The 26,444-nt window shown below is 40.1% G+C and overlaps 1 protein-coding gene across 1 annotated transcript in view; it reads right to left on the reverse strand.

Moving 5' to 3' along the window:
- LOC124796067 (structural maintenance of chromosomes protein 1B-like) overlaps positions 1 to 25,715 on the reverse strand; it is a 78,726-nt gene extending 53,011 nt beyond the window's left edge. Inside the window, exons 1-2 of the mRNA XM_047260153.1 lie at positions 25,500 to 25,715; positions 18,094 to 18,200 (exon numbers count right to left, since the gene is read on the reverse strand). Coding sequence (XP_047116109.1) covers positions 18,094 to 18,200; positions 25,500 to 25,715 — 323 coding nt within the window. The remainder of the gene's footprint in view (positions 1 to 18,093; positions 18,201 to 25,499) is intronic.
- Between the last annotated feature and the right edge of the window lie 729 nt (positions 25,716 to 26,444).

A 26,444-nucleotide genomic window follows, 5' to 3' on the forward strand; every position in this document is an offset into this window, starting at 1 on the left:
ATGTGCCACTTCTCTGGAATGGCTTGCTGCAGCACACACAATACAAAGGAAATGAATAATCAAAATGCACAGTTCACATTGGGCTCTTTCACATGTGCATGCAAAAATCAATAATCAAAGCCTACTAGTGACATCATGACTGCAAAAAGTAGTGTGAAGCCTACTTAACTGATGTGCTGAGCAGTCGGAGTGGAGCGTTCTGCAGCATTGCCAATAAGTGCCATTTGCACTTTGAACTCATCGCTCGCTGTCAACACATCAGGTTTCGTGAAAGCATATAGGGAAACATTCCACGCGGGAAAAATATATTTAAAAACAAAGATGATGTGACTTACCATACGAAAGCGCTGGCAGGTCGATAGAAACACTAACAGACACATACATACACACAAAATTCTAGCTTTCGCAACCAACGGTTGCTTCGTCAGGAAAGAGGGAAAGACGAAAGGATGTGGGCTTTAAAGGAGAAGGTAAGGAGTCATTCCAATCCCGGGAGCGGAAAGACTTACCTTGGGGGGGAAAAGAAGGACGGGTATACACTCGCACAGACACACATATCCATCCACACATATACAGACACAAGCAGACATATTAAAAGGCAAAGAGTTTGGGCAGAGATGTCAGTCGAGGCGGACGTGCAGAGGCAAAGATGTTGTTGAATGACAGGTGAGGTATGAGTGGCGGCAACTTGAAATTAGCGGAGATTGAGGCCTGGTGGATAACGGGAAGAGAGGATATATTAAAGAGCAAGTTCCCATCTCCGGAGTTCAGATAGGTTGGTGTTAGTGAGAAGTATCCAGATAAGCCGGACGGTGTAACACTGTGCCAAGATGTGCTGGCCATGCACCAAGGCATGTTTAGCCACAGGGTGATCCTCATTACCAACAAACACTGTCTGCCTGTGTCCATTCATGCGAATGGACAGTTTGTTGCTGGTCGTTCCCACACAGAATGCATCACAGTGTAGGCAGGTCAGTTGGTAAATCACGTGGGTGCTTTCACACGTGGCTCTGCCTTTGATCGTGTACACCTTCCGGGTTACAGGACTGGAGTAGGTGGTGGTGGGAGGGTGCATGGGACAGGTTTTACACTGGGGGCGGTTACAAGGGTAGGAGCAGAGGGTAGGGAAGAAGGTTTGGGGATTTCATAGGGATGAACTAAGAGGTTACGAAGGTTATGTGGACGGCGGAAAAACACTCTTGGTGGAGTGGGGAGGATTTCATGAAGGATGGATCTCATTTCAGGGCAGGATTTGAGGAAGTCGTATCCCTGCTGGAGAGCCACATTCAGAGTCTGATCCAGCCCCGCAAAGTATCCTGTAACAAGTGGGGCACTTTTGTGGTTCTTCTGTGGGAGTTTCTGGGTTTGAGAGGATGGGGAAGTGGCTCTGGTTATTTGCTTCTGTACTAGGTTGGGAGGGTAGTTGCGGGATGCGAAAGCTGTTGTCACGTTGTTGGTGTAATGGTTCAGGGATTCTGGACTGGAGCAGATTCGTTTGCCACGAAGACCTAGGCTGTAGGGAAGGGACCGTTTGATGTGGAATGGGTGGCAGCTGTCATAATGGAGGTACTGTTGCTTGTTGGTGGGTTTGATGTGGACGGACGTGTGAAGCTGGCCATTGGACAGGTGGAGGTCAACGTCAAGAAAAGCGGCATGGGATTTGGAGTAGGATCGGGTGAATCTGATGGAACCAAAGGAGTTGAGGTTGGAGAGGAAATTCTGGAGTTTTCTTCACTGTGAGTCCAGATCATGAAGATGTCATCAATAAATCTGTACCAAACTTTGTGTTGGCAGGCCTGGGTAACCAAGAAGACTTCCTCTAAGCGACCCATGAATAGGTTGGCGTACGAGGGGGCCATCCTGGCCCCCATGGCTGTTCCCTTTAATTGTTGGTATGTCTGGCCTTCAAAAGTGAAGAAGTTGTGGGTCAGGATGAAGCTGGCTAAGGTAATGAGGAAAGAGGTTTTAGGTAGGGTGGCAGGTGATCGACGTGAAAGGAAGTGCTCCATCGCAGCGAGGCCCTGGACGTGCGAGATAATTGTGTATAAGGAAGTGGCATCAATGGTTACAAGGATGGTTTCCGGGGGTAACAGATTGGGTAAGGATTCCAGGCGTTCGAGAAAGTGGTTGGTGTCTTTGATGAAGGATGGGAGACTGCATGTAACGGGTTGAAGGTGTTGATCTACGTAGGCGGAGATACGTTCTGTGGGGGCTTGGTAACCAGCTACAATGGGGTGGCCGGGATGATTGGGTTTGTGAATTTTAGGAAGAAGGTAGAAGGTAGGGGTGCGGGGTGTCGGTGGGGTTAGGAGGTTGATGGAGTCAGGTGAAAGGTTTTGTAGGGGGCCTAAGGTTCTGAGGATTCCTTGAAGCTCCGCCTGGACATCAGGAATGGGATTACCTTGGCAAACTTTGTATGTGGTGTTGTCTGAAAGCTGACGCAGTCCCTCAGCCACATACTCCCGACGATCAAGTACCACGGTCGTGGAACCCTTGTCCGCCGGAAGAATGACGATGGATCGGTCAGCCTTCAGATCACGGATAGCCTGGGCTTCAGCAGTGGTGATGTTGGGAGTAGGATTAAGGTTTTTTAAGAAGGACTGAGAGGCAAGGCTGGAAGTCAGAAATTCCTGGAAGGTTTGGAGAGGGTGATTTTGAGGAAGAGGAGGTGGGTCCCGCTGTGGCGGAGGACGGAACTGTTCCAGGCAGGGTTCAATTTGGATAGTGTCTTGGGGAGTTGGATCATTGGGAGTAGGATTAGGATCATTTTTCTTCGTGGCGAAGTGATATTTCCAGCAGAGAGTACAAGTGCAGGACAGTAAATCTTTGACGAGGGCTGTTTGGTTGAATCTGGGAGTGGGGCCGAAGGTGAGGCCTTTGGATAGGACAGAGGTTTCGGATTGGGAGAGAGGTTTGGAGGAAATGTTAACTACTGAATTAGGGTGTTGTGGTTCCAGATTGTGTTGACTGGAATTTTGAGGTTTTGGAGGGAGTGGAGCTGGAAGTGGGAGATTCAGTAGATGGGAGAGACTGGGTAAGTCACATCATCTTTGTTTTTATATATATATATATATATATATATATATATATATATATATATATATATATATATATATATATATATATATATATATATATATATATATATATATCTAAAAAGAAAGATGATGAAACTTACCAAACAAAAGCGCTGGCAGGTCGATAGACACACAAACAAACACAAACATACACACAAAATTCTAGCTTTCGCAACCAATGGTTGCCTCGTCAGGAAAGAGGGAAGGAGAAGGAAAGACAAAAGGATATGTGTTTTAAGGGAGAGGGTAAGGAGTCATTCCAATCCCGGGAGCGGAAAGACTTACCTTAGGGCGAAAAAAGGACAGGTATACACTCGCACACACACACATATCCATCCACACATACACAGACACAAGCAGACATTTGTAAAGGTAAGACTTACCTTTACAAATGTCTGCTTGTGTCTGTGTATGTGTGGATGGATATGTGTGTGTGTGCGAGTGTATACCTGTCCTTTTTTCGCCCTAAGGTAAGTCTTTCCGCTCCCGGGATTGGAATGACTCCTTACCCTCTCCCTTAAAACACATATCCTTTTGTCTTTCCTTCTCCTTGCCTCTTTCCTGACGAGGCAACCATTGGTTGCGAAAGCTAGAATTTTGTGTGTATGTTTGTGTTTGTGTGTCTATCGACGTGCCAGCGCTTTTGTTTGGTAAGTTTCATCATCTTTCTTTTTAGATATATTTTTCCCACGTGGAATGTTTCCCTCTATTATATTCATATCATTAATTTGGCCTTTACAAATGTCTGCTTGTGTCTGTGTATGTGTGGATGGATATGTGTGTGTGTGCGAGTGTATACCTGTCCTTTTTTCGCCCTAAGGTAAGTCTTTCCGCTCCCGGGATTGGAATGACTCCTTACCCTCTCCCTTAAAACACATATCCTTTTGTCTTTCCTTCTCCTTCCCTCTTTCCTGACGAGGCAACTATTGGTTGCGAAAGCTAGAATTTTGTGTGTATGTTTGTGTTTGTTTGTGTGTCTATCGACCTGCCAGCGCTTTTGTTTGGTAAGTTTCATCATCTTTCTTTTTAGATATATTTTTCCCACGTGGAATGTTTCCCTCTCTCTCTCTCTATATATATATATATATATATATATATATATATATATATATATATATATATATATAAAAAACAAAGATGATGTGGTGACTTACCAAATGAAAGTGCTGGCAGGTCGACAAACACACAAACAAACACAAACATACACACAAAATTCAAGCTTTCGCACCAAACTGTTGCCTCATCAGGAAAGAGGGAAGGAGAGGGAAAGACGAAAGGATGTGGGTTTTAAGGGAGAGGGTAAGGAGACATTCCAATCCCGGGAGCGGAAAGACTTACCTTAGGGGGAAAAAAGGACGGGTATACACTCGCACACACACACATATCCATCCACACATATACAGACACAAGCAGACATATTTAAAGACAAAGAGTTTGGGCAGAGATGTCAGTCGAGGCAGAAGTGCAGAGGCAAAGCTGTTGTTGAATGACAGGTGAGGTATGAGTGGCGGCAACTTGAAATTAGCGGAGATTGAGGCCTGGTGGATAACGGGAACAGAGGATGTATTGAAGAGCAAGTTCCCATCTCCAGAGTTCGGATAGGTTGGTGTTAGTGGGAAGTATCCAGATAACCCGGACGGTGTAACACTGCGCCAAGATGTGCTGGCCGTGCACCAAGGCATGTTTAGCCACAGGGTGATCCTCATTACCAACAAACACTGTCTGCCTGTGTCCAATCATGCAAATGGACAGTTTGTTGCTGGTCATTCCCACATAGAATGCATCACAGTGTAGGCAGGTCAGTTGGTAGATCACGTGGGTGCTTTCACACGTGGCTCTGCCTTTGATCGTGTACACCTTCCGGGTTACAGGACTGGAGTAGGTGGTGGTGGGAGGGTGCATGGGACAGGTTTCACACCGGGGGCGGGTACAAGGGTAGGAGCCAGAGGGTAGAGAGGGTGGTTTGGGGATTTCATAGGGATGAACTAAGAGGTTACGAAGGTTAGGTGGATGGCGGACAGACACACTTGGTGGAGTGGGGAGGATTTCATGAAGGATGGATCTCATTTCAGGGCAGCAGCACTTTCGTTCGGTAAGTCACATCATCTTTGTTTTTAGATATATTTTTCCCACATGGAATGTTTCCCTCTACTTTATATATATATATATATATATATATATATATATATATATATATATATATATATATATATATATATATATATATATATATACAGACACAAGCAGACATATTTAAATATGTCTGCTTGTGTCTGTATATGTGTGGATGGATATGTGTGTGTGTGCGAGTTTATACCCGTCCTTTTTTCCCCCTAAGGTAAGTCTTTCCGCTCTCGGGATTGGAATGACTCCTTACCCTCTCCCTTAAAACCCACATCCTTTCGTCTTTCCCTCTCCTTCCCTCTTTCCTGATGAGGCAACAGTTTGTTGCGAAAGCTTGAATTTTGTGTGTATGTTTGTGTTTGTTTGTGTGTCTGTCGACCTGCCAGCACTTTCATTTGGTAAGTCACATCATCTTTGTTTTTAGATATATTTTTCCTACGTGGAATGTTTCCCTCTATTATAACTATATATATATAAAAAACACAGATGATGTGACTTACCGAATGAAAGTGCTGGCAGGTCGATAGACACACAAACAAACACAAAAATACACACGAAATTCAAGCTTTCGCAACAAACTGTTGCCTCATCAGGAAAGAGGGAAGGAGACGGAAAGACGAAAGGATGTGTGGGTTTTAAGGGAGAGGGTAAGGAGTCATTCCATTCCCGGGAGCGGAAAGACTTACCTTAGGGGGAAAAAAGGACAGGTATACACTCGCACACACACACACACACACACACACACACACACACACACACACACACACACACACATATCCATCCGCACATACACAGACACAAGCAGACATATATATATATATATATATATATATATATATATATACACACACAAGTTTTCCCTCATCACATGTGGTATTTACTTATACCAATGAATGTGAAATACAGTTAAGCCTGCTGTGATTTCAGTGTTTATCTGTCTCATGAATCAGCTGCATTTATAACAATCTATTTGCTGTCACAACACATTAAACACCATTGAAGACTGCGACAAAGATGAACACGCCATTGCAAAATAGTCTAGGACGTATGAGGTTCTTTCTTGTTTGTATATGGATTTGCAATTTAGTTATGTCAGTGTTGGTAAAATGAATTTCTTCATCGACTCTGATTCATAGCTTTTGTGCCTGTTTATACTTTATAATCCAGTACTTAAGGAATTTCAAATGCTTCTTAAGCTAAGGTCTGTAACCTTATTATGCGTGTTAGTGTGGTGTGTTAGCTGCACTGGCTTTGGGTGACGTAACAAGTTGCAAGCCCATAATAGATCACTAGCTGGAAATGGTCAACATTTCCTTGGATCTGATTGAGCATATTCTTCGAGACTCAGTGTCTGAATTTGAAAGGTTAATGATCGATATTGTTGCCGAATACAATACATTAGAAATAAATGCAAGAACATGAGACTGAGTTATATGTGGCACAAGAAAAGGTGGGAGCTGTAGCTTTTTGTCACTTATTGGTTCGGTCCAGAACACTTTGCATTGATTATCCTGTTTTCCCACTGCTGCCACAACCTAGCAGGACTTGTATCATAACTGTGCGTTGAAGTTAAACATTGCAAGTTGTGTTAGCAATGCCAGTCAAGGATAACATCAGCATTTCCTCTCTTACATCTCTCCTCTCCAGAATGGCCTAAAATATTCCCTTAACTCTGCCACTACCTGCTATGTGAACCGCCTGTCTTTTGTGACACTTATATTTTGTTCAGTCACATCAGAAGTCAATAGGATGAAAATGGAACAAAGTCGAGTTAGACATCAAACAAGAACGTAGAATCATGGTAAACCTTACTAGGAAGAAATGTAAAATTGGAGAATTTTTAGCATTGATCTTATAGATATTTCACAGGGGCTACGAATTTATGGTGTAGAATCACAAAAAACATAAAATTAGAGAACATAAAATGAAGGTCCACTATAGTAATGAACACTCCAGTTGTTTTCAGTTAAATAGTTTTTAAAGTAACATCATCAGTAGCTGCAATTTATGTGGGACTGTGGTGGAGTGTAGTTAACTTACCACCAACAAACTGCTACTGCTGTACTGTGCAACAAGTTAGTATTCACCACTGAAGAAAGGCAACTTTATATTCGTATTCCAATACAGCACTGCCATGTTCAGTTGCTGTTGTGAGTAGAGGGTAATAAAATGGGAAATTGCAAGTGAAAGCTTGATAAAGCAGCTCTCTAAAAATGAACTGTGAAATTATTATACATTTTAAACGTAAATAAAAAACTGATTAGCTCAAAAAAAAATTGCAGAAAACAATGTTGACTGAAATAAAATATCCCTTCATCATTTTCACAGCTGATTGAGGTCTCACTGCTGCTATTGCAGTCATCTATTGCTATGTCAAGACAGTGGGCTCTCTGTGCATATCTGTTTTCAAGTTTTTTCATTTGGGAAACACAACTGTAAAGTATCATGTATCTTAAAATTCTTGTTGTCCTTTGCTACCTTGTTCTTGACAAAGGTCCAAATAAGTTCAGCCTCACCGAATTCACAATACAGCACAGTTAACCACGGAAGTTTAATTTCGTTGTCCACTGAGCACACTACTCTTTCCAAACATTATTCTTGTAACCTGAAGTGTGGTCCTGGTTGTTCTAGTAACCCTGCTTTTTTATGGATTCATCATCATGTGATATGGAGACTCATCTATAACAATTGCAGATTGGTTTGATAATTTCTTGAGAATGATCCTAAACCACTCTTTGGAGTGTCTGGCATCCATCTCAGAATGATAATTTGCTCCTTCTTTATGCCCAGTAAAACATAAGACAAAATTTTCCATGAATGTTGTACTTTATAGTCCTTTTTCCAGAACTGGATGCCGTTTTAATTCTTCCTTTCCCACCTTTCCACTCTTGAGCACTTCCTCTGTGATGACTGCATAATTTTCTGACACACATAGCATTTTTTGTTTCTGTCTTCCAAACTTTCCGGAATGTTTTGCACCTCACCAACTCTCATTAGTGTAACAAATTCTGCATCCAGTGTTTTGCAAGTGTCTTATTTCCCATAAGAACTCATTGCTTTTTTCCTGATACTCAGTTACTTTCCATCTGTAGATGTATGTCATTGAACTTCTAGTATCTGAAACCCAGTTTCCAACTAGCATGTCAAAGGGTTGTTCCACTTGTGTCAGGAAAGTTTTTCAATCCAGTCTTCAGTTTCTGCAGTGTGGCTGCTACTGCTGATAACTGCTTTACTAAACAGAAGTTGTGGATTTTCTTTCTTATTACTCCCTGTGACTCTTTATTGGTGGTAGAAGACATGAAGTTCCTCTATATTCTCACGAAATTTGCTTCATGGTATTTTCACCAATATCAGAGGATTCAGAATTTCTCTTTACCAGCTGTGATACAGAACTGCTCGAGCCCTACTCTTTTCTGACCTCAAGATAAGCACACAGACTGATCACTATGGACTTTCTACATCCCCGTAAATGAAGCAGGGTTGACACAAGTACAAGGAAAAAACAGTCATTATTCATTGCAAAATACAAGAAAGTAATCAAACAAAATGTTGTGTACAAACATGGCACTAACTGGTATGTTTTCTATTGTCATCTACCTACTTTTCATAGATCAACATCTTGATCTTTTCTTATGTCCAGGAATCCTGGAAATATCGTCCTTGGAGGTCCATTCCATCTGACATGTTGCCCACCACACCTAGAATAGCTTTTCATGACACTCGCAATCTCAGCAGTACCCCCGTCAGGCTCTATGATCCTTCTGCAAGCATTTCCCTACCCTACCCCTGTGATCATCCCCGCTGTAAGACTTGCCCTATGCATCCTCCTGCCATCACCTTTACCAATCCTATAACTGGCAAAAGATACACTATCAAAAGCAGAGCCACCTGTGAAACAACATATGCCATATACCAGCTGTTATGTAAACATAGTTCTGCCTTTTACATCAGCATGACAACCACTACGTTATCAGTTAGGATGATTGACCGCAGGCAGAGGATGTACAGTGGGAACACATAGTATCCTGTTGCAGAGAATGCTCTACAACACAGCAGTTTTAACCTCAGTGCCTGTTTCACCACACATTCAACCTGGGTTCTTCCCCCCCACACCAGTTTCTCAGAACTCTGCAGATAAGAACTAGCGTTACAAAATGTCTTCCGTTCTCACCGCCCCATGGTCCTAATTTAAGTTAATTTCTTTGGTTTCAGTCTTTGTTCACAGCAGCTATTCCTTTGTTTACTCCCTGTTAATTTTCTGTACCTTTCATTTTCTAACCTGACTATGCCCCCCTCCACCTCCTCCCACCATTACTACACACAATGCAGTTAGCTTCCTGCTCTTATTTACTCATACATGATGTTTTGGCAGTAATCTTTGCCTTGTGTATTAGCCTATCTTCCACCTTTAAACTCTCAGGTTTGCAAATCTCATTCAAGGCATCCCCAACAAACAGTCTTTCTTCTCATCCTGTCTGGCAAGACTCCCCTGACTTGGGCTTCCGGGTGACTTTTCCATACTTTCCCTATTTCCTAGACCTCACCAGTTCTTTTTCTTCACACCTCTTCCTTCCCCTTCAACCTTTCTGAGAGAACAAGGAGCCACTGGCTTGAAAGCTTGCAAATTCTAATACCTTTTGTATATGTGTTCTCCGATGCTGCTTGGTGAGTAGATCTTTTTATCTATCCAATTACACTATCTTTATAAGGTAAGAATTGCATGGTCTTTTTCACTCTACCTTCTCCTTAACATGTCTAATACAAATTTTTCTCTGAGAAATTACCTTCTGTAAGATATTTGTGAATTGACCAACAGTAGTCTCCCACTATACTCATATTCCAGAAGACCTGATATTATCTTTCCACCAATCTGGTGTCTTGATAAACACCCTCAGCTTGTTTCTCACTGACATTGCCAAAATGTTCAGAGAAAAAATCAAAGTGATTGTTCCAAATTAGCATCCTGAGGCTCAGCAAGCAGCCTATGTGCTTCAACTGTTCCATCTGTTGGCTACAACAGAAATGTAATTTGGAACCTTTCCCATACCTAAGAAATTAGTAACAACATCCTTGAATCATACACAAGCCTCCCTTTCACACAAAGTCATTTTGTATTCTACTTTGAAATTGAACATTCTTTTCTGAAAGTCAGGCTCCACCAAACATGCCTTCTTGTAATTTCACTTCTGACAGATACTTGAAACAATTTCATTGTTTGGATAAGACTTGTTTCATTAGGCCAAACATAATGGATAAATAATGTGGCAACAGAACTTTTTTCAGAAGTATGACAGCTGTGCAAAAGTTCTTCTCTCCAGGCTTCAATGATTTCTTTGCAGGCCAGTTTATTCTGTACTAATGTTAATCCATTGCCTTACTATCCTATTCACATAAGAAGTACAGGTGTGTCACAATTAATGGTGTAAACACATACAGTTAAAAGCACATGATACTATCAAATGTTCATTTTACAATTGCCATTATAACTGAGTGCACTGTGAACCGTTGATGTATGCTGCTATTGGTTGTTTTGGATGATGCACGAATGGTATAACTGTGCTAAGTGAAAATGTAACATGGTTCATGAACTGCACTTGGGATACGTGCAGCAGATAAAACACATATACAGGGATCGAAGTTTCAGAATTTTGCGGGAGAATCTACACCATTAAAATGGAGGGCACGTACTGTCAGCTGAGGTAGTGAAGTGGACAACATGTCTGCTTACTGTGCAATAGATTGAGAGATCAAATCTTGTCAGGTGCTGTAAAATACTTTTTTAATTTTCAGATCTTTATCAAAATGACTCTGATCACAATATTATTAAATCTTGTATTGAATAATACATTTTGACCGCATTGCACAACCAACAGAAACAGATTATTCTACTTTTGTTTTTTAATCAATACATCAGCATTTCCAAACATTTAAATATTATGATATTGTGATACATAAATAAAAATAATTAAAATCACATACACAAGGATTTCAAATTAAAAAAGGAAGACAGGAACAAAAAATTTGATCCAGAGAAAAAAGTTAATATAATGTTTCCAACAACCTTTAATCCGTATGTAAGGGCTGAACATCTAGCTCTTCTGTACACAATTCTGCCTCATCTGCTGACTTGGTGGAGCTATTGCTGATGTCTGAAGCAGTTGCCTCTGTTGAGTCTGAATCTGCCTCGTCCGATATCTCCTCAGAGCCACCCGACGAAATTTCACTGTCACTGTCTGGTTGAAGTTGAACAATTATGCTCTCAATAGTTTCATTGACCAGTGCCAACAGTCTTCACTTTATGAAATGCTTTCTTTCAGTCATTTTTCATAACGCTCTATATTGCAGTCATTGTAATTCATTTAAGTTGGAGAAGGGTAATGCTGCTGACGTTGTTTGATGAAACTTTCTGTCAATTAAATTCCTGATAATTTCAAAGGGGTTTAGATCACAGTTGTAAGGTGAAAGGTGTAACACTGTAAGTACTTTCCTAGATTCTTTTAGTATTCTCTCCCCTGTATATTCTGGCTCTGTTTTGGATCATTTCACAACTTCCAAGAACTCAATGCGTGTTAGATCCGCATCAAATGGAATTTTCTGCTTAGTCAGCCATGATTATGTATCATTTTACGAGAGGATGTGTTAGGTGCTTTATTTTTGTGAACATGATGGTAGAGTGCATTGTCTAATACCACAATAATTTCACCTGGAATATCTGTTATCAGGCACTCTTGCAACTATTTTTTCATTGTGATATCCTTCTGATGTTGATTTTAAATCATAGATTAGCTCTGCACCCTCAATGAACCCCATTCTTTCCCACATGACCCACTATTGTAGCTCTGCACCCTCAATGATCCCCATTCTCTCCCACATGACCCACTATTGCTCTTTGTCCAGAAATTTCATTTTTCTACACACCTGGCATGTCACTATCCTGCCACTATTTACTGACAGTATAATGTATATGCACCCATGTTTCATCAGTATACACAACATGTTTTGTTGCACCTTTCTTGTTTCCTCTCAACACTCTACGAAAGAGTGCATCCCGTGTTACAACGTCCTCCATCTCAATCAGAAATGTTCAGCTATTTCTACATTTTTAAAATGAAACCCCATATCCTTCAAAATTTCCCTTGAATTGGTTTGTTTCATGTCTGTATCCTCCATAACCCCACTGTAAAGCTTTCAAATAGTGGGTATTTCTCTTTTAACATCGTAACATTCCAAGGACATTCTTTTCTGTAAACACTTATCAAAGCCGTCGAGACACTTCATTTTCTTCCTCAGTCTCTTCTTTCTTCGTGTCACAATTCCTGAGTACTCTGTCTGGCTGTCTTAACATTGTTCAGATCTTGCACTGTCCTCGCACTCTTTCCCATGGTTGCTGCTGCTTTCTCCAGAGCTCTTTCTAACAGTACTAATAAACCTTTCCATTTTTCTTCTTGAGAGAACTGAACTATGTTATTAATCAAGACTTTTCTGTCTGAACATACTCTTCAATAACGTATATTTGTGCAATCACTGTCCATTTCAGTGGATGCTAAGAACACACAGCAGTAGTAACACTCTATGACAATAACATGACTGTACAATGCCGAGCCAAGTGCATCTTTCGTGTACTGTCAAGTACTGTCGGACAGCTTTGGCCATGTCAGTATGAAAACAAAGCTTAGTTCTGCACTCTGCCATCAGCAATTGTAAAATGAACAATTAATAGAAGCAACAAAGTCTCAGTAAACCTAGAACCATAAACAACTGTTTATGAGGTAATTGCAACTTTGTGGTTATCAGCCACTACTGACTACTGTCGGCCAGCACCACATGCCAGTTTGTGGCGTGGTCTTTATTTACATTTTTGAGATGTGGAGTTGTAAACTGAATGGATACAACAGTATAGTACAGAGGCAGTGTGTAACTCATGTCAAATGTTTGTGGACCATCAGCTGTGTTGTAGAGTGTTAGTGGTAACATGGAACATTACAGTACTGAGGTGTAGGTATGCGGATATGCATTTCATGTGTGGTAAGGCTACCAGCACTGTCCAGGAGGCTGTATGCTTGTAACAAGAAGCATACCCTGCCTGAAGGCACCTCAAGAGTCAGATGTTTTACATGGATGCATCAATGTCTCCAAAAAACTGTGGGTGTTTCACATGCTATATAAGTGGGCAGGCCTACACAAATTGTACGAGTGCTTGAAGATCTGGTGCTGCTAAAAACGGAACACTCTTAGGAATCTTGACGTGGAGACTTCCCACACAAATTCCTGGAATGAGTCACAATAGTGGTTGGAAAATAATGCATCACAATGCAATGTACCCGTACCACCTCCAATAAGTCCAGTGTCTTATGGAGTTGGATTTTTGTCCTAGACCAACGTTCTGCCAGGGAATGCTACAACAAGATGTAGGCAACCCTACGTTCCACAATAACTGTTTATTTACAGATGAAGTGAGTTCATTTGTGACAGTGTGTTTGATTACTACAATTTTCATGTCATCTAGGCTCAAAGTCACAAGTTGTGCATGAGTTTTCACATCGGTGACTTTCCTCACTGAATGTGTGGTTACGGGTAACAGATGACCATCTTATTGGGCTGCACATCCTACCAAACAAATTGAATGGACAAAATTAGCTTTGGTTTCTGCACCATCATCTTGCAGGATGGCTTGGGGACATCCCATTAGTGCAATGCCAGATGATGTGGTACATGCATGATGGAGCACTGGTCAACTTTGTTGCCATGGTGAGACGACATCTAATGCAACAAGACAGCCAAGATAGACTGGGTGTGGACGACCTGTACAGAGGCCTCCAAGATCACCTGACCTAAACCACGTGGATTTCTGACTTTGCAGCCAGATTACATGTGTAGTGTACACCACTCCGGCTGACACAGTTAAAGAACTGAAGCACAGACTTGTCAATGCTTATCAAGTATTTCAAAATGATCCGAACTTAGTTGAAAGGATTCGAAACTCATTAAGGTGGCAGGTACAGGCCTGTATCTGGGTACCAGAATGACAATTTGATCGTCTCCTTTTGCTACGACTACAATCATGTAACTGTTTCATGGTCACTCAAACCATTGGCACTTCTACCAAATTATCTGTAATAGCTTTTCTTAATCACTTCCACAAAATTACCTCTAACAGCTCTTCCTAATGTTGTCCAGTATTGTTGCCTTTTACTGAGTGGGATGATGTTTACACCAAATCAAGTTAGTGGTGGCCAGTAACCACAAAGTTGCAATTATCTTGCAAATGCTTAGTTTGTGGATCTATGTTTGTTGAGACTTATTTGCTTCTAGTACCATGTATTATCAACCCTATGCTTTTATGACACTAATTATGGTATATCCAGTGTATTAACTAAATCAGCATATATAAGACAATCATATTATTGAAGACAGTAAAGATACATTGTTTTTATTTGAGTGGTAATTAAAAAAAGGATTGGTGATAAGGCTTTATGTCATTCATATTATGCCTCAGGATGCTAAGAAACGCAAGAATAAGCCACTAAACAAATGGTTCATTGTTGTGCTGAGCAATACATACTGATTTTAAACCTTCTGTTTCAGCCAGACTGCAAGCTTCATTACAAAAACAGTTTACTTTTCTGAAAGCACTCCAGGTCATATCTATTTGTAACTTTTCCTGTCTGTCCAGTCATTATCTTCAACTGGTTCTATGATTTCATTATTAATTTTAGCTATTTTCTTTTTGTTGTGTAATTTATAAATGAATTTAGGTTTTTTACTATTGATTTTCAGACATAATTTTAGACCTGTGCTATTCAGTTCATCCATTTGTTGTTCAAGTTTATCTGCACCAGAGTGCAGTCATCAGTAAAACAATGATGGTTCAAATACTGACCATAAAAACATATTCCTTCTTTCTCCTAAATTAAGAATTGTCAAACAGGGTGATTTTGGACAGTTTTGAGGTTATTTTCACTGCAATGTGCATAGGTTATGTTAGATTGAATCGTCTGTTATTGATGTGGTTGTGTACATGAATAACGAATAAAACATGCTAAAAACAGGTAGAATATTTGCCTGAGACAGACGAATAAAGTGTCTGAAATACCCCATGAATTAGGATGATTTTGGACATTTTTTTTAAAATTTCTATCCAGTTACAAAGTATATGGGGGAATTTCGACATAAATTAACCCCCCCCCCCCTTTCTTTAATTCTCCATTCTTTGTATTTGATTTTAAAGGCTTTTAGCAGGTTTTACAGGTGTCCATCATTACGAATAAGTAATAAGGATTGAGAAGATGAAAATTTTATGTATTAGAGGTCAATTGTTATTTTCTAACAAATAAAATTGCAAATTTTTAAAGTTCTAAATCAAAATTTTAAAAACATGAACAAAGCAAAGAAATTCTATTACAAGATCAAAATCAGTTTTATTACTCGACATTCAAAATTAAGTTGAATACTTCAAACATTGGCCACAAAGTTACAAAGGCAAACACGTCTTAAGTACATTTCCTCTAAAAATAAATATCTCTATCTTCTCAGAGGTGTGGGAAGTCCTCACAAAACTTGTTCTTTTCATATTGTCTCTTCATCAGGGACATTAGGAAACATAAATATGTTTCTACTGTTGTTGTGTGGGTGCAAGAATTTGACACTTATTTCCCTTGCACCAACATTTGTGACCAAGCCAACATACTCCCTCATGTCCTCCTTGTTTCCATACATGTACTTATAGTCCACAACAAGAAAAGTCTCTTCTTTCTGCACCAAAACTTCATTGGATGCTAGATTGGTTTCACTTTTACTACTGTTAGAAGCACTACCACTTGCTTCTGTGCTGTGTTGGTTAATCTGGAAGTCATGGAACACAATCGATTTCCAAGGAGGAACGCTGAGTTTGCAGGCTTATCTGGAGGATACCAAACTTCTTTGGGAATTTCTTCAAAACTGGACGTCCATGCCTCTGTGTTGCTTTGCCGGCACTCCATGTTATCAGACCACTTCTGCAAGATGTGATCTGTATCAGATGAGATTAGGCCTGTGGCACAAAATCCACTCTTTTATGTTTTCAGCCGAGTTTGCCGAAAGCTTAGTCAGTGTATGCTTCAGAAGAGGTGGAAAAGCATCCTCAAAATGGTCCCACAAGTGTACTTCTTCCATCCAGTTAACACGGCTTGCCACACTGCTTTCATTGGTCTGAAAAAGCTTTCATCTAGCAGTTGGAAGAGGTGGGTGCTTTTAGGAAGAAGGAGAATGAATTAAATATTTTTCTGCTAACACTCTTTGTTAATGTGACTGGTTAAGTTGTCCCCTGTCATCACTGTTGGCCCATTTTGCTTCTTCAAATAGGACAAAGTGATTGTGAAGAACCAGTCTTCAAACATCAGTAGATTAGACCATCTGCTCTTATTTCTACTGAAACTTGGTCCCCACAGGTCACATCCCTGCCAAGTGTCCCACAAATGCTCAGATTTGTAAAGGACAAATAGAGGAAGCAGTTTTCCTGTCATCATTATTGAAATGCTAGATTTCAATGAATCCATCTCTTTTTCAGCATGCTTACTCCTTCATTTTGTAATTATCTGCTGTTAGCCCAGATCATCAGACATGATGGTTTTGTCATAGTTGATTATGTTGCTTAGGCAGCAGATTTTCCAGAATTTGCTTTATACTGGAGAAATACATTTAACTGTCACTCTGTTCACTTCTGCATGAGCTCTTTCAACATTTTCGCTTAGGCAAGTGGAGAAATCTTCTGAATGCTGCTTGAGGCCTAAATGCGTCCATTCTTCTCCAGGTAGATTGTTGGAAATTTTTTTCTCTTTTTGGCCACATTTATTAAGATATCCTTTCTCTAAATATCTAATACCCAAATTAGTAAAAGGAAATCCCAAATATGCAGCCCTCAAGATACATCACTTCAATGTTTCTTCTTCTTCCTTACTTAGAACTTGTTGTACTTCAATTTTTTTGGATGTGTGGGAAATACATGGGGACTTTACATTTTCAGGATGTGGTGTTGTAAACAGAATGAATACAACAGTACACTACATAGACAGAGTGCCACTCATGTCAGTTATTCTACAGGGTCGATCTAGGTATACCACACAAATCACACGCTCTTCTCTATGATAATTTCCCACACTGAAAATCATGTAAAGCTTTATCTAAAAGTTTTGGGTCGTAATTACACAATACTTTAGTACCTTTTTTGCTTTTAGACATTCTCGACTTCGTCTGAGATTACCCCACAGAGTACACAATTTCGTAAAAACTGTTGTTATTTTATAACTTCACACAAAACTTGGCAAACTTGCACGGCAGTTGTCTCAATGCCATAGCTACTGATCTCACTGACAACTTCAGTTATAATACTTTCCCACCGGTAGCAACAATACAAAGTTTCCACTTGATGATACTGTGTGAATTTTCAACAATGAGATTGTTCATCAGATATTTACCAAGGTAAACATTTGACCAAAAGTAAAAGATTTGAAATTTGGGAAATACGATCTTGAACTTAGAATAACTGGTGCATGGAAGTGAAAATTAAAGTGGCAATTCATTGCTAAGCAGCAGGAAAGAGCACATATATGATACTGTCCAAAATCCTGCTGGTGTCTGACATCACTGTTTTATGGAACCTCAAATGTTCCTCTGGGGGTGCTGAGTATAATTTTAGTAATGAGCTATCTCCTTGTATGAGTCCTCACTTCAGCAGTGGGGGAAAGAAACACCCCCCACACACAGTACTAAATTTCCATAACGTAAATGAAGTAACATTTTCAACACAAAAATCAAAATAAGGAGCCCTGCTGTAGAGATTCCGTAACGAACACACTGCTTATTTAAGTGCGGTTCTTCAAAAACATGACTGTAGCCTTTCTAAATTAATACCCACTCATCACTTCGAAGAACTGTCCTCTCTGCAGAAGTATCAGAAGAAGATGATGTTAATGACACATCAGCTAAACTCCCTCTCACAAAAGGCAGATCAATATTCTTCATCTGAAAAGAAACATATGATATTTTAATAGTTTGAAATTATTTAAACTTAAAACCTTCTTATGTTCCTACAGGTAAAAATTTACCTAATTATAAAATGAAGTGTTTCTCCAAATTCATCATTCGAAAAATACAGGGTCCCTTTATATTCGCAGACCAGATTCGAACAGGCTCAAGATTTCCTAATACACTGACACACTCGAAACAGTGTTGACGTTGCTCAAACCATCATGTGACATTTGACTCGCGTAGCGCTAGTGCAAAGGTACATGAGAAACTATGAACTAACCACTACAATCCTCTATTGCTCTGCTTATAATTTAACAATTTTGTGAAGCACAGGAGGAAATGGCACTAAATTCTAACAGCTTAAAAGTAATGTTTTGTTTGAACAGATTTGCAACAAAAGTTCTCAGACTTGTATGGAAGCTGTATGGAAACTGTGTACAAACATTACGTGGTATTACTGTGTTTCAAGTACAGGTAACATTCAAAAGCGAAATTTTGTCATTCACTTGCTTCTTAACCCAGACCAATGTTTTAGTTGATTATGAGAGACTGAAATAATTTACTAAGTGAATTGCAAATAACAAATTTAGCCGCTGTTCACACATTAGAATACCAGGTAAAAATGTTACCAGCTTTTAATCAGCTTTATAACAATGGTGACAATCGAGAAGTAAAATTGATCCACAATAAAATGTGAAACAAACACAGTAAATCATATTAAACTGTAATTGTTTACAATAAATTATAGTGGCAAGACCTTTCATGGAGATAGCACCAACAGATGTCAGTAGATCGTGGGATGAGCAAAGTTTGAGAATTGGACTGAATCGTGATTACAATCTTTTATTTAAATGTATTAGTTGCTGTTGTTACATATGACTCCAACACTAGAAGATTTTGCGGTCCATGTTTCACAGTTGCTCCAGCCCAGCACTACGGAAGGGTTGGAGGGGGAACAGTTGTCACAGCTTGGCTGAAGACTTGGTGAAAGCAGGGAGGAGAGTAGTGAGAGAGCAGTAAATTATGCTATGTTGTGAACCATGGGAATCTATACCGTGTACTTTGGCTTTTTAGGAACATCTATTACGTTTATACTGCAGTTTGCCTGACTCCATTTATAGTGAGAATTGAACTGACTTTAGAATTGGACAAATACTGAACAATAGTATTCATTTCTGCAGGAGATGGTAGAAATCTAGACAGTGGCCAGTGGTACATTTACATGTTTTGTGCTGCAGTGCTGTCAACACTCACTAGGACGTGACAGGAATGAAAGAGGATGTGTCACTTGTTGGTTCTATGCAGCCGATGAGAGAACAGTGGGTAGAAATATGTTATATGTTTGGTAGCAAGACACATTGTAACATTTTCATGTCAGTATGGAAGTGAAATCTGATAAGTACTTGGATGAAGACATCTGTGTTCTCAGGTCCCATGGTAACTATAACTTTAGAAATCGCAACATATTCTGAAGAACACCCCAAATATTTATGACAATGAAGATATAAATTTCACAGCTCTGCAATTAGGACATTGATTAAAAATAATGATACTAAAGATGACACAGTTAGTAAGCAAAAAATGTAGAAAAGAAAATGGTCCACAAATTAATGTAAACCACTTTTTTCATTTATTTTATTTCTCCTTGTATTACTAACATGTAACAATCAATAAATGCCATAAATTTAGAATAAGCACAATGTTAACTTTTTAGGCAGATATTTTATGCCAATAAAATAGTTTGTAATTTTGATTAGTCAGAATATGTTAAAAATAAATTTTTCTCAAGACGCCTCTTGAAAATAAAAGGGGGTCATCTTATTATGAGGGTCATTTTATTCTCGGGTCAATGCAATAATATGGTTCAAAGGCTGTCAGAAGAGACAGATAAGCTCCACTCTCTACAAACTTATTAACTACCTTTTGGCTTCTGAAACCATATTCAAGTGGCATGTGACTGTCACTCCCACAAATGATATAGCTGTGATGATACAATATAACACAAGTAGAACTCATTGTGTTACAATAATGTTTTAATTGTACATATTTGCTTACTTGTAACATGCACAAATGAAAGTTCATTGCTAAAGAAATTGTAGAAGTTACACTGATCTAATAAGAGCACAGAAATCAGCTGATCTCTTTTGATTTGTGTAATTCTACTCCAGTGTTTAAAAGATAATCACTTACTCTCCGAAAGAAACCTAAGTATCAACTTATATTTAAAAACAATATATTTTTCCCGCGTGGAAGTTTCCCTCTATTATATAAGTATCAACTTACATTGATTTCACTGATAAATTGTGATGAATATAGTGCAGGTACAACAAAATAATGAAAAGTAGTTTTTAGATAATCCTGACACCTATGTAATTAAAAAGTGGACATAAAATGACATGATCTTCGTTTAAATTAAGTGTGAACTATATTCCGCGTTGATATTAATTCCAATTGTTGTTGTAGTGGCACCATTTTCCTTTCCGAACTGTATGCAGAAATTCTACATCTACAACCATATTCCACAAGCTACCTTACAATTTGAGGTGGGGAGCACCTCTGCTACACTAATTCCCACTTCTTTGTTCCATTCAAGAAACCTGTGTGGGAAAACCGAATGTTGATAAACAGTATGTCACAACACAATCAACAAAAAATATAGTAACATGATCAACAAAAAATGTAGACAGTTTATTAATTGCAGTGTCCAACATCTCACATGCTCCATTTGACAAGGTACACAGCTTATTGGATTGACTTAATTACACTATCCTAAATGCAAATTGATTGGCTGACAGAAGGGGTCATTGAGTGACTGTCAACCTGTGAAGTGTTAGTGCCAATCTTATACTATAGTGCCATTGCCCCACCGGTGCAGATACTAAAGTGGCAGCAAACGATGTTCTTAGATGTGTGACGCCCCCTATTTTTTTTTTCTTTCTTTTCCTCTCTCTTTTTCCATTTTTGTACTATTAACTTGGGTGAGCATGGACCCAGCATTTCTCCAGCATTGGCAAAAGCAGTTGCACCTACAGAAGGAGCAGTTGCAACAGGATCAGATGCATGAGCTGATTAACCAGTATGTCAACTTGCTTCACTTTGTTACCTCACTGTTGACGGGCCAGGCACTCACTACACAGTTTTCTTCACCACCCCTGAAATTGTTTGCTGGTTGTCCAGCAGCATTGGTTTATATGTAGTTGTTCAAAATTTGAAGCCCTCTACTGAGCTTGAGAAAGTTACCCTTAATGAGCTTTGTCAGTTGCTAGTACAGTATTTCAGTCATCAAATACATGTATTGGTACCACTGTTGCAATTTAAACCATATCACGAGTGCCCTGGATAGTCATATGTGGCCTGGATCACTGATGTGCTGGACGTCTTGCACAAGTGTCATTTTGAGTGTCCCAAATGTGCTGCGTTTATGCAGACTCGCTAATTCAAGACATGATTGTCTGGTTAGCTCCTGATCCCAAGGTTCAGACTGGGGTATTGACCTTGAGGGCTTACGTATTTGCAGTGCTATCGAGTCTCTGACTACAGCCCTGTTTCACCTGGCTTCTAATGCAGAGATGGAGCACTTAGTGCATACATCTAAGAACCAAGTGAATTAGTCCATGCCCGCCTCTTCCTGTAACAAGGAGTTGCCGAGTTTTTGGGCTACATACTGGTTGACAACCCCGAGCAGTCTGGCTTAATGTTTGCACAGGCACTAGCCACGGGGTCTCCTGGATTTGCTGCATGCTGAGTCGCATGCCACAGACCATCACAGATGCCATGTTTTCCTCCGGGTCAGCCATTTGGGCCCAGTTCTTCAAGCGGTGGCTGCTGGGTGTCAAGCTGGGCCACAAAGGTTGGCAGTTGTTTGTTGTGCATGTCAGCACAGAGCAGCTGACCCACCGTGCAGTCAGCTATGCTGATGCCCTGTTGGTCCTCCATGATCGCAATCTTCTGGTCAGTCGAGTGGCAGGGTTTGTGCAACACTGTTGTTGTTGGGGGGGGGGGGGGGGGGGGGGCACTTGCAGCAGCGTGCTCCCTGTTGCCGCTCCCTCCACATCGTCCCACTCCCCCTCCTCCACCTCCTTGCTCCTAGCCATCAGAGGTGGCCCCGCCTCCACTGCTGCCAACAAACACCCAACTGCCTCAGCCCCTGGGCCCTTTCATCAGAGCCAGTGGTGTCAGCATTGCTTCTTTGGCAGACAGTCTGCTACAGAATTCTCCATGGACCTATCTGTTTTTATGCTGAAGGTTGCAGCCCAAGGTTGGTCATTTTCACCCTACATGGCCTTTTCAAGGTGGAGGGATTTAGTAACCCTGTCAGTGAACATTGTGATGCAGGCAGACAAGCTTGCAGGGTATTGCAGTGGAACAGTGCGGAAATCTGCCATGTGGGGTGCACACAACACTTAGTATGGGGAGACCCACTGTCAGAGATATTCACCTGCATGTGCCAGTGGACAAGTCTGGCCAGTGCTTACATAGATTGCAACCATTGGAGACCTCGTCTTGCGCTTTACATTGTGTATTGCTGCCAAAAGCTTAGCAAATAGCTGTCAATGTGAGTTGTGTGCTGTTTCATTCCCATGCCCATTTCTCTGTGGGTTCAGATTATCTCCTCCCTGTAGATAGATTCAAACCATCCACCACCTGATGGTGCTAACTAGCTGTCTCAGAGAAATATTGCAGGATACACAAAATGTGATTGGTTATCAGATCTGGCAGCCATATAATGAATCAAACAGAAAACGTTAAGAAGTTAATTAATATAATCAATTTCTCTTCAAGTTATGCTTTGTATTGTACTGTATGTTAACCAGGGGCCTAGAAAAGACGGAGAGGCTCCATCCCCGGCGCAGCCGCAAGTAGTCCACAACCCCACGACAACTACTGCAGTCCACTTCACCCCTCTGCCACCCCACACCGAACTACTCTTTCAGGGTTATTGTGCGGTTCGGTCCCCAGTGATGCAGACACAACTTCCTTATTACAATAATAAGTACACAATTCATATGGTTATAGTTTCTTCTACAGAATCCATCAGTGTAGATGAGATGTCCTGAACCTTTGATTGTGCATGCTTATAGAGCTTGTGCCACATGAATAACCATTCAAGATGTGCTGTCAAAACAGGATGATTAAGGTGTTTATCTCTTCTCTTGCAATAAGATGAAACGAGAGAAAAACATAACCATTTTGTGAATCACAAAGGTAAAATATTCTTTGGAATACAGAATTTGAGAAGAATTCTACTTTAAACATACTGTGTTCTCAACCCTAACTGCAGTTCTACCTAAAATGTAAGGTTCTGACATTAATATAATAGAGGGAAACATTCCACGTGGGAAAATATATCTAAAAACAAAGATGATGTGACTTAACAAACGAGAGCGCTGGCAGGTCGATAGACACACATACATACACACAAAATTCAAGCTTTCGCAACAAACTGTTGCCTCATCAGGAAAGAGGGAAGGAGAGGGAAAGACGAAAGGATGTGGGTTTTAAGGGAGAGGGTAAGGAGTCATTCCAATCCCGGGAGCGGAAAGACTTACCTTAGGGGGAAAAAAGGACGGGTATACACTTGCACACACACACATATCCATCCACACATATACAGACACAATATGTCTGCTTGTGTCTGTATATGTGTGCGTGTGCAAGTGTATACCCGTCCTTTTTTCCCCCTAAGGTAAGTCTTTCCGCTCCCGGGAATGGAATGACTCCTTACCCTCTCTCTTAAAACCCACATCCTTTCGTCTTTCCCTCTCCTTCCCTCTTTCCTGAGGCAACAGTTTGTTGCGAAAGCTTGAATTTTGTGTGTATGTTTGTGTTTGTTTGTGTGTCTATCGACCTGCCAGCGCTTTCGTTTGGTAAGTCACATCATATTTGTTTTTAGATATAATATGTAAGGTTCTTTACACTTGTTGTCAGTACACAGGATGTTTCATGAGAAATAGTAAATATTTTAGGAAGGGTGTTGTTGTATAGACTAACTCGAATAAAATACAGTGTGTGCCCAATTTTTATTGATTACATAAATATAACTGGTTACAGAGATAATTTTGCATATTGCTACTCCAGTTACTTTGATTTATGTTATTGATTGTCAGCTTTGTTTGGAAGTTAACGTTGTGAGATTGTGCTTGAGTTTACACAACTGAGTATAAGTAGCTGACATGGTATTTATGAATGTTTTTGTAATGGATATGCTGTTGCTTATTGACAGTACAGTAGACAATTTCCTGACTGCAGAGTGCTAGATTCAAGTGCATTCACTTGTGATTTCACTAAACCCTGTTAGATGGTGCAACGCCTAGCAAGTATACCTTATCTGAAAATACAAATGAACAGGGGGTGGAATAAGTAGATGTTTCTCCGTTGGTAAAACATGGCCCTTCAAAAAGTAGACAAAGTAATTTTACATGTACACATACAAGAATAAGTTCCATTAAGTATGCACAGCCTTTATCCTTATAATTTACAGCGGATTAAACACCTTTGAGAAGAAGATGGAAGTATATGGTTGGAGTTTTGTCACTGGATAGTTATAAATCATCAAATTGTCTCTTTAATATTGTTTATTGATGATGGTATGAATAATAAGTAACTCACATTGGTGTAATGACAAAAACTTACATGCTTTTGTCGAGATTCTCTCTAGGACACTTCCCTCTATATGTATGGTGTAGTATGACAGGGAATCAGATGACTGGACCTGTTGTGTTGCCTCATCATCTTACAGGCCTCGTTATCTAGACTTTCATGAAAATGAGCTTCCAGCATTCTTGGGAGAAGTTCCTTTGTCTACAAGGATGGCTAGGTTCTTTCAACACGACAAGGTCCCCACCGAATCTAGTCACCAAATTTGTGCCGCCAGAATATGTATCTGAAGAATGGGGTTCAGGCTACCTGATCTTCAATGATTTATTCACAGGTTATGCCATATGGATTCTTTCCATTAACACAAGCTTTTCTGAACTGTGCACATGAGCTCTCTCTCTGCAACATAGCTCTCATTTTCAGAAACCTCCAGATCTCACCTTTCACTCACTAATCCCTGTGCTCAACTGCCCATCCCATTCCTGCTCTCACTTTAGCACAATGCACACCTTCTATCCTGGTGCAACTCTCATAGCAATGATTTTGGCTAATACTTTGTACGCAACGCTGGCTAAAGCAATACCATGATAATTTTCAGTTTGCTTTGTCCTCCTTATGAACTGGGCATTTAATGGCCATGTTCCACTGGTCTGGCATCTCTTCCTTTTCCCATATTTCCACTATCAGCTGATGTACCAATCTTGTTAGATGTTTACCTCCACTTTCGATCATCTCTGCTGAAATGTTGTTGCTACCTGGAGCCTTATTATTCCTTAGGCTTTTAATTGCCTTCCTAACTTCCTCTACTGTTGGTATAGGTACAGGTCTTTCATCCTGACTAACATTCTGCCATGGTTGGTCACCCTCTGTTTCATTTTCTTCCAGAACTTCTCTTTCTGTAGTGACTAACATTCTGCCACGGTTGGTCACCCTCTGTTTCATTTTCTTCCAGAACTACTCTTTCTGTAGTGACATTCAGCACCTCATTGAAATATTCAGCCCATCAGTCTAGAACCTATTCTTCTCCTCCTATAAAATTTCCTTCTTTATCTCTGCAGAATACCGTACGTGGCTGGAAGCCTTTCTTCAGTTCCTGAACACTCTTGTAGAATTTTCTTACTTCTTGATCATTATACTCTTCTTCTAGCTACGTAATCCACTCCTCTCTAATTCTCATTTCTTTGTTCTGTAAATTCTATCTGCCTCTGTCCTTTTCTTCATGAATTCTTCTATATTAGATCTTTTGTCCTGTTTATCATTTTCTTCCTTGCTTCATTTCTCTCTTCCACTGCCATTTTACAATCTCCAATGTACCATCCTGCCTTTTTCAGCTTCTCTTCTAAACCTGAAACTTCTTCAGCAGTTTCTTATAGAGCCTCTTTAATCATACTCCACTTCCCTTTGATGCTTTTCAGGGCTTGGCTTTGTTTAGCCTCACACTTATTCTGCAGTTCTGTTTAATACTTTTTGGATACTCCCTTCTCATTCAATCTGAAAACATTGTATCTTTACAGAGCTTTTCTTTTCCCTCTGTATCTATATACGGCTATCTGTTGTCTGTATTTCACTCTTACCATATAATGATCCAAATCGTAGTCAGGCCCCAGTAGCTACCAACTTCAAGGATTTCAGACACATGTT

This window comes from Schistocerca piceifrons, chromosome 4 (assembly GCF_021461385.2).
Source record: "Schistocerca piceifrons isolate TAMUIC-IGC-003096 chromosome 4, iqSchPice1.1, whole genome shotgun sequence".
NCBI classification, from domain to species: Eukaryota; Metazoa; Arthropoda; class Insecta; order Orthoptera; family Acrididae; genus Schistocerca; species Schistocerca piceifrons.